The 13,703-nt window shown below is 39.1% G+C and overlaps 1 protein-coding gene across 8 annotated transcripts; it reads right to left on the bottom strand.

Moving 5' to 3' along the window:
* Window positions 1-195: 195 nt before the first annotated feature.
* On the bottom strand, window positions 196-13,357 carry bcl2l13 (BCL2 like 13). Of its 8 annotated transcripts, none has more exons than XM_079466294.1 (7): window positions 13,093-13,357; window positions 12,462-12,641; window positions 9,961-10,062; window positions 9,721-9,877; window positions 9,121-9,193; window positions 8,876-9,004; window positions 196-2,703 (listed from the first exon to the last, which is right to left on the bottom strand). In XM_079466294.1, the coding sequence occupies exons 2-7, from the start codon at window positions 12,589-12,591 to the stop codon at window positions 1,768-1,770; spliced, it is 1,527 nt and encodes a 508-aa protein (XP_079322420.1). In that variant the 5' UTR covers window positions 12,592-12,641; window positions 13,093-13,357; the 3' UTR covers window positions 196-1,767. The 8 variants fall into 8 exon arrangements, with proteins under 8 accessions (XP_079322420.1, XP_079322419.1, XP_079322414.1 ...); XM_079466293.1 differs by having other exon boundaries at window positions 13,176-13,336; XM_079466288.1 differs by having other exon boundaries at window positions 9,961-10,065; window positions 13,088-13,334.
* Window positions 13,358-13,703: the final 346 nt, after the last annotated feature.

Raw genomic sequence — 13,703 nt, 5'->3', positions numbered from 1 at the left:
AACTGTTATCAAGTAAACTGAAACTGGTTTTATGCCTACGGTGATTCTTTTATGAACATGAGTCAGACAAGTACTAAATACAGGAACTAAACCTTAGTTTATACATCAGATTAGATTTCAGGCCATTTAGTTTAATCGTTGTATTTTTGCATGAACAAATTCATGCTCAAATCAATACACAAAAGACCATTTGTTCCCCTAACAGAAAATGCTTTTATTTCACAGCTTTTTTCAACAGTACTAAACGCCTCACTTGAGAAAAATAGCACTTTGTTTGAGTTGAGATTGCCAGCCACTGACAACAGGTGGATTCTGCTTGTAGTGATACTTCTGCTTTTGTTTTCTCTTGTTTTGAGCAGAGTCTCTTGGATAGGCACAAAGCAGGGAAAGGTTGTGACAGGACTGTACTAAAACGGTCTTTAATCATAAAGACAAGCAACAGCACAAAACAATCATCTTGGAGGCGGAAAAGAGACAATACTTTGTACTATGTAGTACAAGAGACAAAACACAATAGTAAAGGTGTTATTCTACTGATTCCAATCATATTCTCATGATTGACTTTTATGGACAATTTATGAGGCATTCTGGTCCCCAACCTGAAGTCAAAATTCAGCATACAATCTCTGCAATGTAGCCTTTAGAAAATAGTTTTTACCGTAGCACTACTAATTTAATTTATATATTCTCTTCATGTTACTCTGAAACACAGTGGTTTATATATAAAACTAAAAGCCTGTCTATTTTCACAGTCGCACTTAAGAATGCACCGTTTACTGAAAGCAGTAAACTTAGTGCTGACCCAGAATCGGGGCAATTTATAAAATACAATCTTAGAAAACTAAATTTGACCTTCTTTTTCCAGATACGACATAAATTCAGTCCATTGTGGCCTGTGGTCATGACAAATCTGATTGTGCTGGTGTATCATTTTCACACACAAACAAAAAAACATTACTACATTTTTCTAATCGTACCATCCATTTATACCGCAAAGAAACTTTACATGATGAATTGCTTAACTTAAATATATGTTATGTGAACACAAGGGGTTTCCCTTTTAAGGCTGTGACTTAGGTTTCAATTTTTTTGTTTTTAAAAGGGGGAGTTACCTATGCATGCAAGTCTAATCAGGATTAATTCATTCTAAATTTAATTTACAGTGGATTATACGAATCTAATGCATAGATAATCCAGCATCAAGACACTGCACTGGTAAAAGAAAGATTTCGTGCAAAACCAAAATATATCTATACAAAGCTATAAAGCTTTGTACTTTACAATCAAGTTCAGATACACAAAGTAACCATGCAGTATCACCCAAGCCTGTGCTTTAAAATCAAAATGAATTAATTATAAATAATAACAAACACACTTTACTAACAAAACAAAATTAACTATGTCCATTTACGTTCAAAGATCAAAAGCCTTAGTGTTGAAAGTTAAACAATCAGGCAAAACCTAGGTCACAGCCAGCGAACAGCTCACTGTTGTTCACAAATACAGCACAACAACAACATCAACTCACCAAAACAGATGTCTTTGCATCCAGCGTACCCACCCAGTCTTTAAGCTGGTTTAAAAGAACTAATAAACTATGCCAACAAATGAACATGATCAAACAAAAGCCAGAGAACAGAAGAGAAAATGGTAGGACACAAAGAAGAGGAGTATTTGTCTGATAAAGTGCAGCTTTTGGCAGCACTGTGGGCCCAGGTTTCCATAAGGGCAAAAGAGACAGTGATATTACAGACAGTCATAGACTTTTTACTTCTTCCTATAGGCCAATACTCCACAGGCCAATACTGCAGCGATAGCCACCAGGGCAGCACCGCCATATAGCAGGACAGGGAGATCACAGGACTCAGGTTGTGGCACAGACTGCTTGTGAAGCGGGGGCTTGGTAGAGGTGGAGACGGGGCGCGCTTGGGCTGGAGAAGTGGCCTTTTGCTCAACCCCTGGAAGTACCTCTTGCTCTAGGGTGGCTTGGACAGGTTCCGGTTCAAGATCGGGTGGTGGGACGATGTCAGAGAGAAGATCTTGGATTAAGGATGTTGATTGTGACTCCACAGGAGCTAGAAGAGGCACAGGCTGAGACTGAAGTTCAGGTTCAGGCACAAGGAAAGAGGTGACACTAGTAGCAGTATTATGGGCTAAATTCTCTTTCTCCGCTGTGGCTGGGGGTGGAACATCACTTACTTTAGGGGGCATCTCAAAAACAACGTTTGGTTGCTCTACATACACAGCTGGCTCCGGTGGCACTTCCTCTCTGACAGCAGCGAGCTCACTCTCACTGCCCAGCACACTAAGAATACTACTCTGAAGCTCAGCCTCCTCCATCGTTTCTCCTCCCTCCTCTAGCAGTTCAGCATCTTCGCGTTCCACATGGACGATGTCAGAGTTCGAGGAGTTGTTCTCGCTTTGCTCCTCAGCGGTTGCCACACCTTCTGCACTGTCCAGACTCTTGACATCATCTGGGTCCATTATTCCAACCTGGGCCCAAGACTCGTGTCCTGCCAGTGACACAGGAAGACTCTCTGTCTGCCAGGAAGTTGGCCCACTACTGTCTCCTAGAGTCAATAGTGATGCAGGTGGGCTTAGCTGATCTGAGGCCTGTTCACCTGACAGGATGTAGATGTCGTTACTGTCCTCAGCTATGATCACACCAGGGTCTTCAGTTTCCTCCAGGCTGAACACAGTGCCCTGTGATATAAGAGCAAACACTGATAAGTTTATCCATTTATATATAGTAGACAGACACATATATAATAAGTAAATACTGAGATGAAGAAAATATTTGCATAAACAAATTAGTCACAAATCTTCATTCATTCAAAGCTCCATTGTTTACTTAAGGCACACATACAAGTACATGTTAAAAGAAAGTCAATTCACAGAACTTGTGCACCTGTTCAGATGAATGGGATAACTTAAAAAAACACTCTCTTTGTGTTAATAAACAAATAAACAAATTTATTAAATTTGCAATTCAAATAATTTTGTCATCCGTTTAAAATGTCTAACTGTTTTTAAATGTAAGCTTTCCTGTGGCTCAGTGGTTAGAGAATGACGCTAGCAACGTCGTGGGTTCGATCCCAGGGATTGCACATAGTCAGAAATAAATGTATAGTATAATGCAATGTAAGTCACTTTGGATTTTGAGTTCAAAATAATAGCAGTGTGTTTAAAAAAAGTGCACACAAATGCATTGGGAACACATTCACATTCTATTCTAAATCACGTTAAGAAACGTTAAAAAAAATGTATCTTGTTGGCATTTCCTCTTTGGCATAAGGCAACATGACATCTTTAGTACTTGAACTGATCCATGATCCCCGGAATCCGGTAAATAGGCCCAACACCAAAGTATGAGAAACATCCCCATATCATGATGCTTGTGTCACCATGCTTCTTCACAGAGTACTTCGGCTTGAATTCAGTGTTTGGGGGTCGTCTGACAAACTGTCTGTGACTCCTAGACCCAAAAAGAACAATCTAGCTTTCATCAGTCCACAAAATGTTGCGCCATTTCTTTTTAGGCCAGTCAGTGTTTTCTTTGGCAAATTGCAGCCTCTTCACCACATGTTGTTTTTTCAACAATGGGACTTTGCTTCAACAATAGCTTGGCTTCACATATTCTAATTGTTACAGTACTCACAGGAAACATCAGACTTTCTTTGATCACCCTGGAGCTGATCATGGGCTGAGTCTTTGCCATTTTGAATATTTGCAATATAGAAATATAATTTCTACCAAAAACAGTGACTGATATGGTTAGTGACGATGTTACAACTATGTACGTGTTTTGAACAGTGTTATTGTAGTAAATGAGCCATAAGAATAGATGCTTATGCTTGTTTTTCAATTTGTGGTCTAGACAACATACGCATTTCCTTCTTTAGCAACTCGTTATGCCCGATCTCAGCTGCATGGTTTAATTTGTCAGTTTGATCTCTGATGTGATTCATAAAGTGTGTATAAAACCACCCCACAACCACCATAACCACACAGACACTGTTACAATTCTTCAAGGGAAAGAAACCCTGCTCTAAATAAGATCAACACTGTTAGATTTAATTGTAGACTAATTTTCCTTAAAAATTATTCACGTACAGAATTTGTATATGCATGTCGCATACTTGTTGTGTTTGGAATATAAACTAAACTAAGCTTTGAGAAAAACTTGACATGTTTAGTATTGGTGGTTTGATTGAACATTTTTCGTTTTGTTAATCCCTTTCAGACATCATTTTGTAAGACAAAAAAGGGTCAAACTAATTCTAATATGAGACTAAATACCTTTTTAAAGGATTGTTTATGTTATTCAAACGACTTTAAGACTAGAGCATAGAAACCAGTTGCCACCCAGTGGAGTACACCAGGAATACAGCTAGGTCATTTAAAAAAAGTAGTGCGGCTGGGTTCCCTACTGTAATCCAACTCATTTCCTTTAAAGCAACAGAGACCGGCATGAGGGCAAAATATTGACCAGCTCAACAATCAACAAACCTTGGAATTCACACACACTCTCATTCCTGTACAAAACTATATTATACTGTGGTGTGCCTGTGCCTCTGGTTGCCACATATTGAAAACTAGGTCAACCATGCAAAATTAAGGCATTTGAATTAGTCGTCATTGTATGTAAAGGCATCTGTTTTTGCTTATTTGCATTTCGGCAAACGAAAGCCCATCTATCATAAGGACCTTTTGTGTGCGTCTTTTCTAATCTAGAGCAATATTCTCATTGCAGTAATCCACAACAGTCCACATGCTAGTTTCAAATGTAATCCAACATCTGTCGCAACAACAAAAAAAAAATTGAAACCCAAGCATCCATCTTGAAAATCTAATGGCCGTGTAAAAGGTTGTAAGCAATGTGTTATCTTGCTACGAGATGCACTAGTTTTAATAAAAGTCTACTGACATCAATATGTGATGAAACCCCTGCTATGAGGTATTTACTATGATCAGTATTTACTTAGATGTCCTTACTTTATATGCCAAATTTTATTTTATTTTATTGCAGAACAATGGTATGTATCCATATTGGGCTATGACTACATACGATAGATGTTTCTATGCAAGATGAGGCTTGAAAACATGCACCCTAGTCAAACTAAAATACATGTGTACATACATGGGAGGATCTATGAATGACAATGGGGTGTGGTACAGCCCATAAAACTCTTCTAGAGCTATAACAGGGCAACTAACTAATGCATGGGAACCAATGTGCCCACTAAATGTATTACATTCAAATGCTTAATGGCATCAGTACACAATGACTATGGTACAACGTTGTGGCGGCTTAATTTTTAGGGGATCCACACCAAAGATAAACACATATCTGTTGAGGGTGCACTGAAATGTCAAGATTTCCACATCCTGTTTGTCTTTGAACACGGAGCATGTTCTGGTAACAACAATAATTGATTCACTGTCTTATGCGACCTACTAAAGGGAGCTACTGGACAACCCTTCACATTCACAAATAAAAAAACTGCTGGGCTGCGTTTATTCAATTTAAAGGATAAAGTACATGCAGCCAGTTGTTATCGCAAAAATAAGCCCCGACAGTGTGATCAGGACCCTACGCAAAGCGTATAGACATGATATGTGAATTTGAAAAATGCATTAGCGCATTTTTACTGAATGCTGACCTTCCACGAGGAAAATACGTTTTTCCTGTTTTAAGGTAAGAACCAATGTTCAAAAGTCAGTTTGGTTTAATAATTTGTAAATATAAAGTCAAACATGTTATTAAAAGATGTATTTCAATTTAATTTGTCAGAAAAACTTTGTGATTTGCTGCATCCAGGTTACAGTGTGTTATTAGTTTTGAGAGGTTGTTTTCTGGGAATAACGAACCTGCAAATGTCGCGATTGGCCAATCAGAATCAAGCATTCCAACGAGCCGTGTAATAAACATTTATAAAACATTAATACATTTTCTAACAAATGACACACGCAAACCCTGTAATGTGTGTTATGAATACTCAAGATGAAGGAGCTGCATGCTTCTTACACCAGGCCTAAATTTTGAGCATACTGGTCACCATAATCCAACACTGTTAGTGAATTTCAGACAGTGAAACTGGGTCAGCCATTTTATATGAGGGTTTATCAGATTTATTTTTGTATCCTCCTCTATGCCCCCACCTGGGTGGGGGTGGCTGATGGCCTCTGTTTGCGTGACGAGAGCAGCACATTGACTCAGTGAAATTCACTTATGTAATACTAAGAGGCCGGAGCATTGTGTTGGGTTGTGCGACCTGACATGACTCAAGATAGGGCACATCACATTTGACATCTGCGGATATACGGACGGGGTGCTCTGGAAGCAGTTTGTCCTATCCAACACAACAGGAGTCAAATTACATCACATCAGTCCATCTCACGAGTCTCTGCTGATGTCAGAGCCATGAGACACGGACACTGAAGGTCAACTCAGCAGACGGGAAGGGGATTGGTCGAGGCTGCTTACAAGATCAAATGTCCCTCCCTTTCCAGATACAGGGTATTAGCGACTCCGTAAAAAAACTGATTCTTGGTCTAAAATCCCACCAGTGGTCTAATTGCTGACTCATAATATCAAATCAGACATCCATATTCTATGAAACAGACTTAAGGGCTGTGTTAGTTTGCAAAATGTCTCCTTGCTGCTTGGATTTCAACCGGTCCATGGGTTTCGTTTCCAGGGAATCCAGATACTGGTCAAATATATAGATCAAATGCATTGTAAATCACTCTTGGTAAAGTTGATGTGCAAACTGCTTGCATTCTAGAATAAATGATTGCATTTGTGCTGCTCATGTTTTACAATCATCATAAATTCATTCTGCTTGATTCATGAATGATTCCTGTTGTGTTTTCTTTAAATAAACCAGCCAAAAAACATACAGACTACTATGCTTCTGTAAAGGGGCAAACAACAAATGCTTTACAGATTACAGAAAAGAACCAAGCAATTTCAGGTTAAAAGACAAAACGGATGAAACCTTACATTCAATATTTATTGAATGACCCCTTTAATAGAGTATAAACACCATACAAATTAAACCTAGTATGTTTTTTTTCACAGCAAAGTGTTTATAATTGTATCATCTACTGCATAGGGCATCCATAGGGCTGATAAAAGCACCTGGATCTAAAAAATGTATGATAACAAAAGCTGTTAAACAAATACGACAAAACCACAAGTACACAGGGTCAAGTTCCCACTCGCCCAGAATTTCAGAAGAAGCTCTCCTACCTGCCTGTGTTCGTTTCTTAAACTCGCACAGCTCGACTCCACAACTGACCCCAGAGGACGTGTCAAAGAGCGGCAGAGAGAAAGAAGAAAGGTTGCAGGACACACGCAGGGCTGTCAGAGCAGTGGGGCTGTAACTGCGGAGCAGGAAATTTGGTTTGCTTACACTGTCTCCTCCTCCCTATCAGACTCCTCCCTGTATTCAAGCATCCGCACATATCCCAACCTGTCCATCCTTACAAGTATTATCTGAAGAAGCTCTTGGTTTGTCACTGGAATGTGGGTGTGCACTGCGTTCTTCCAGTACAAAACAATGGCCAAATGCTGTAATTAAATTAATCCCATTGACTGAGTTCTTCAGCTCACACACAGAACACATGAAACGAGTCTTTCATGAGGACGAGCCTCATCTTCGATAAACTGTGAGCAAATTGGGATGTTTTAGACAAACATGACCTTCATCTGTCTTTATGACATCATTTCAAATGAAGATCTATTTGCATAAAACATTTGCATGAAGTCAAGATAGCCTTCCCAAAAGTCTTTACTTTGAACAATAAAATAACATTAATTTTGATAAGATGAAGATGTAAGTAAGTGAGTGAGCACATTATATGTTACAAAATAATTGTTGCTGTTCCATAGTTTTATAATTCATCAGTAACCTTTAATATGAATTACCATGAAAAGAGACCAGCTCAGAAGCTCGAAATCTTTGCTGTTTAAAAAAATACAAAGGAAAATAGAATGGTGTGGAAGAAACTGTAGAAACACTATAATTGTGGAAAGCTGCACTGCTCGTCTCACAACTGCACAATGAGCTACAATGCAGAGGTTTGCATGGATGACGTAACCTTAGAGCACAAATTTGAAGCTTTCTAACTTTTGGCTAGCAATACCCATCAAAATAAAAATATATTTTTAGGAACAATAAACTTGTCTCTGGCTCCCTCTCCTGACAAAGCTATTTTCAGTTTTGGGTAAAATTTTCTTTTTTTCGTTCTGTGAACTACTAACATTATTTTTACCAAATCTCAAATAAAAATATTGTGTTTATTTGCAGGAAATGAAAAGTGGAGAAACTGGTAAAACAACATGCTCTATTTTTTCGAACTTCAAAGAAAACATGTATATATTTACTTTCAGGCAATACAACAGAAACACAGAGTGTCTACACTGGACGCGCCCGGCGCGACACATCAAAAGACACAAGAAAAGCATTAGAACCCATTATACATAAAAAAAATCCACACTGGATGTAGAGCAACACGACACAGCCATTAAGAACAAGCAGGTTGTCATGTCACATTGCGCCTGTCGAGTCCGGTGTAGACATGGTGTATGTACCTGAGGTTTGATTTTGTTGAAATTCCCCAGACACTGGACTGGAATGGCCACAATCTAGAAATGCTGATTAAATGAACATTTGGAACGCAGCTGTATCTTGAAAACACTGACTATATAAGAGTACATTGAAAACTATTAAAAAAACTAAAAACATTCAAATGCACAAACCATAACCTCCGTAAGAAAAAACACTCAATGCAACCACACTTCTATGGTTTAGAAGAGTCCATCCAGTTTAAACTACATGCAGTAAAACTAACCAGTACAGAGACTCACCCATCCACCCTGCTGAATGATAAAGTCTGATTTTGATTCCTCAATGTATCGTAGTCCATACTCTAGCAGAGAGCCCAGCGGCTGCCCTCTAGCCAGCAGTGCCTGTAACAATACTAAGGGTACCAATACCTAAATAAAGAGGAAAAAACAAATGACAGTCATACTGGATATTAGTATTTAAGTCGACATGAGGGTAACTATTCCTTTCAGTATGTTACAGTATGTGTGTACTTATAGTGTGTTACCTTGCTCCATCCTGACTGAGCATGAGAGGACAGCTCCTCAACTGCTTCTCTGAAGCATTCAAAGCTCAAATCACTGTACAAAAGACACAAGCATAATCCACTGCTCAGAAGTGAATGTCTGAGGGCGCTAAAATGTTACTGTTTTGCATTTTATGGTCATTATTAATTCATTATTGTCATTATAATTATATCATCAGCATAACAATTTCACATATTATTCATTTCTTGTCCTAATTCTTTATTTTACATTACTCAGAATCCTTAAACTTTGTTTATATCCATGTTTTAGTTTCATTCGGAATCACAGATTTCCCATGCGATCTCAGACTGTTTGACATAGTAACAGAAATAGCTGACTCTTCTGAAAAGCATTAAGTTGACATACAATGAAAACTTTCTGTCAATATTTAGGTAAAAGATGTCAGAAAGAGTCATTTAATCTCATGTTACAAGTACTAATGTATAATACTTCATATCTGTTTGCACAGGCTGTATACAAAATACATTTCATCCGCACAGACCTCTGCCAAGTACATTTTAGTTGCGAGATCTGTTTTCAACTGTCAAAATCTGAACAGGAATCCTCCCGCTTGAACAGACCTGTTTAGAAGTGTGTGAGTGGCAGAGGACAGGTGTGTGTCCAGGTCCCATGAGACGCGGTCCCCCAGCACTGCCAGGCTATCCTCTATGGAGCTCTCTGGATCAGCTGGACTAAATACTGGAGATGTATGGCGATCAAAGCCAGTCCTGGAAAAAGCTTATCAGAAAGATTGAAAGATGACAGACTCAGAACTCTGGTCCAGTTCTTAATGAAAGAAAGTACAGTAAAAAAATGAATACATGCTGCAATTTCCTCCTCCAGCTGCTTCAACTCATTCTCGATCTGTTTCTTCAGACTGTTCTTTCTCTCTTTTTCCATTTCCTGTGATGAGTGGCTCTCTCCTGCTTGGAATCACAACAGATGTACAGACAGATGTCAGCAACAAACATTTTTCTTAAACTGCAAGTACATAAATATATGTTCTTCATTTACTTAAGAGCAATCTGATTATGACTAGAGAATTAGGCCTCTAAATTGTGATGACTGAGGAGTTCATGATCAGAAAACCAATCTGCACACTGAAGGTAATAAACTCTTTTGTGATCAGTGGACAAATGTTTTGTTTGAACGATGGAGCTAATGAAGTGACAAGGATACGAAAGGTGAAACTGAGCCAATGATCGAATAACAGCTTTCCAAATATTGACAGATTTCAAGAACGTTAAATACTGTCACATTTTTGCAAAGGAGGCCAGTAGGAATTCCATTATGAGAAGGTATATTTTGTTCAACACTTTGATAAAGTCAAGAGGAAATAAAAGTATTATTGCTATTATAACTAATGCAATTATAATCTAAAAAAACATTTTATAATACATATTATTCTTTATGTATTTTTATTTCTGTTGTGAAATACAACAGGACATGTCATTGTCAGATCACAAGCATATGGATATAAATGATTAACTCCACATGCACCACATTTCTATAATCGCCTATGTTTTCTCTCTTTAGGACAATAAAGCCCGATTTACATTTCGTGGCTAAAATTGCACCTAAAATACGAGTTGGTGACAAGCGGTGACCATGCTGCACTCCAAAAAGTTTATAAGTCTATTTCCATCTCGATGCGGAGCCGACGCGCCTAGAAAAATGCGCCTGCGTCACGACCGATTTGCGTCTAAATAAAAAATAAAAGACGCAAAATGTGAATCGGGTCCCATACACTGCTGAATGGCATTTCATTCACACAGTAGTGAATAATTTAGTGTACAGGTATCCTGGGCTTAGAAGACCAAAGGCATTCAGCTCTGTCGACCACACAGACTTTTTAGTGACTGACTACAAAAACAAAAAGGGTGGATTAGAGAGAATATACAGAGAGAATAGGATAGGGAGAGAAAGAGAGCGCAAAACCATGTATACAATTTTATTGTGTTTATTTAGATTCATCCCAACTCGTAATGCATTCAACCAATACATTATATTACAGTATGTGTACTGACTGGGAATCGAACATGGGACCTTGGATTTTGCTTTCAACATGTTCAGTTACACAACATTAACATTTAACAGTAAGGTTGAAAAACACAGCCTTTACAAAGTTACAAAAGTCAACAGGTTCTAACATCAACATTTCTCAGTGTGGGTACATCTATGGTCAGGTTTGAGAAGGATGTGCTTCAGTTTATTTCAGCGGCATGTGAACAACCCAATGCTGATGGCACATGACAGTCTGTCATAGTGCAGAGCAGGTCGAGCGGAACGAGAGATCAGAAGCTCAATCTACTCTTAAAGCTGACTGAATGAAAAGCCGAGCAGAGGAAAAACAGGACATTCCTCATTAAACTGCTGATGTGCCCAAGGCCTCAAATTCTCCAACAGGCAGCTACAGCTCATCTTCAAATTGTGTTCAAAGTCAACCAGACTAACTGTTCTTGACATATGTATGCTTCGCTTCATCTGGAATCCGCATCCACTACGTTTTAGTACAGGTCACATGCTACAAGGAAACGTGTATAATTTTCAATGATAATGTGGAAAATAAAGTCAAACTTCATGGTGAGTGACCTTTCAATGGCTCATTGAACTTTTCGGATTTTCCAAGGAGTGAGAACTCGAAGAATGGGTCTATATGTGACTCCCATCAACCCACAGAATTGATTACTCTAGTCTAATCTTAAAGGTTTAAGAAAGACCCATTCTGTTTACCACATGCCACACAGTGGTTGAACTTCAGCAGATTTGTTCCAGCTTTACTTGCAATACCTTCAGGCCTTCATATTACACTGGTTGCAGAAGTTTGCATACAATAAAATAACTTTATAAGGAAACCCCTGGAGTTATAGGACTTGTTCAAGGACAAAATGGAGATTCCTGGACTAGGAATGTGACCTCAGTAACTTTAGACCAAGTCTGCTTGGGACTGGAATTGAATTAACACAGTATTATTCAACCAGATTTCTTGCTGCACCATACTGGAAAACGGCAGGGTGGCCAGTACTTTAATACTGCATTCACCATATGCATAAAACAATTTAGCTCACAAACGTTCTTGCGGTCACAATGACATTGCAGACATTTCTATGGTTACAGTTTTTTTAAACAATTCATCCGTGACATACCTAACACAGGCTCCTTTTTCTACATGAACACAAAACTACATTAAAACAACAAAACAACTGTGCATTTCCCCATGCAGCAAGTGATTTAGACATATTAATAAATAGGTTGATTATTGAAATATAAAATCCTGATCTTGTGTGTGGACACATTTTATATGATGCATACAAGTACTTACCCTCTGCAGCTGTACGCCCTGATGGTCTTGATCTTGATGATGGTAACAGGCTGAGGTAGCTGAGGATGGCATACTTGGTCTCATAGTGAAATCCTTCAGGCACTGTGCTGGACGAGCCAGAGGCAGCCATTGAAGAGGTCAGGCTCTCAGAGACAACAAATGACAGATCTGGTCCAAGTTCTATAACAAACCAACACTTTTATTTACTCGTACAAAGGCAACACAATTGGAATGAAGAAAGGTTTGTGAAATAGACTCTAAAATAGAACAGAGCCAGGAAAATAGAATTTGTCTTCAAACAATGTAAGTGTCATGCAAACTACGTCTGGTCATTTCCCCTGTCTGATATGTGAATTTGTCCATGCGTGCAACACTGGCAACCAACACCTATCACTTTTTACATATCTAGAAAGACCGTAACCTACACTTATGTTTAACAGTAGCATGCAAATATCCAGACAGCAGAAGAGTCAAACATTGAATAGAACATCGTGTTCAATCGGAGGCACGCAGACACGCGCTCCTCACTCTCACTGAACCCCTCTCTCTCTCTTTCTGCAACCCACACCTACTCTGAGCGGTCGCGTGCCCGAGCAACCAGCTAGCCAGCTAAAGTTTAAACTTACTTAACCTGTTAGTGTCGCTCATAACATGTCCTGTTATCAATTTCACTTCAACACGCTACGCCGTGCGCAAGGCTCGAATATGTCGTACCTCTGCGTCAGTGACAGTTTCGTTCGGTCAGGGGTGACAAACGTTTGTCTCGCAGAAAACTAAATAAGTGCTTTGGCTGTGGATAGCTAACAGTTTAGCCATGCGCGTGCGTAGTGTCCATATTGCGTGTGTGCGCACGAAGCCATGCTCGGCTGCTCCGCCTTCGTTTGAAGAGTAGGTGTGTTTGACTTCATGCGGAGCTGCGCAGACTGATCGACGTATGACATAAAGTCTCGCGGTATTTTGGTGTCGGGCTTCGGTCGCTCTGCGCAGAGTCGAACTAGAGATGAGCACCGCACGTGAAAGTGAAGGAATGCGGTTGGAGGAGAAAATGCATTTATGCGCGACTGTAAATGAATTTATTTGATATAAAGATGCGAATAGTTTAAATGCAAGCAGGTTTGCAGTTGTACAGAGTTCAAACCAAATATTGACAATATATTACGTGATCGCCCTAGAGTTAACTATGAAGACTATACGATTAAGCATTTGAGTATTTACTTCCAGGAGCAATCTGCATTAAATTCA

This window comes from Barbatula barbatula (genome assembly GCF_947034865.1).
Source record: "Barbatula barbatula genome assembly, chromosome: 10".
NCBI lineage: Eukaryota > Metazoa > Chordata > Actinopteri > Cypriniformes > Nemacheilidae > Barbatula > Barbatula barbatula.
Note: the sequence above shows the minus strand (reverse complement) of the source record. Positions and strands in the feature narration are given on the sequence as shown.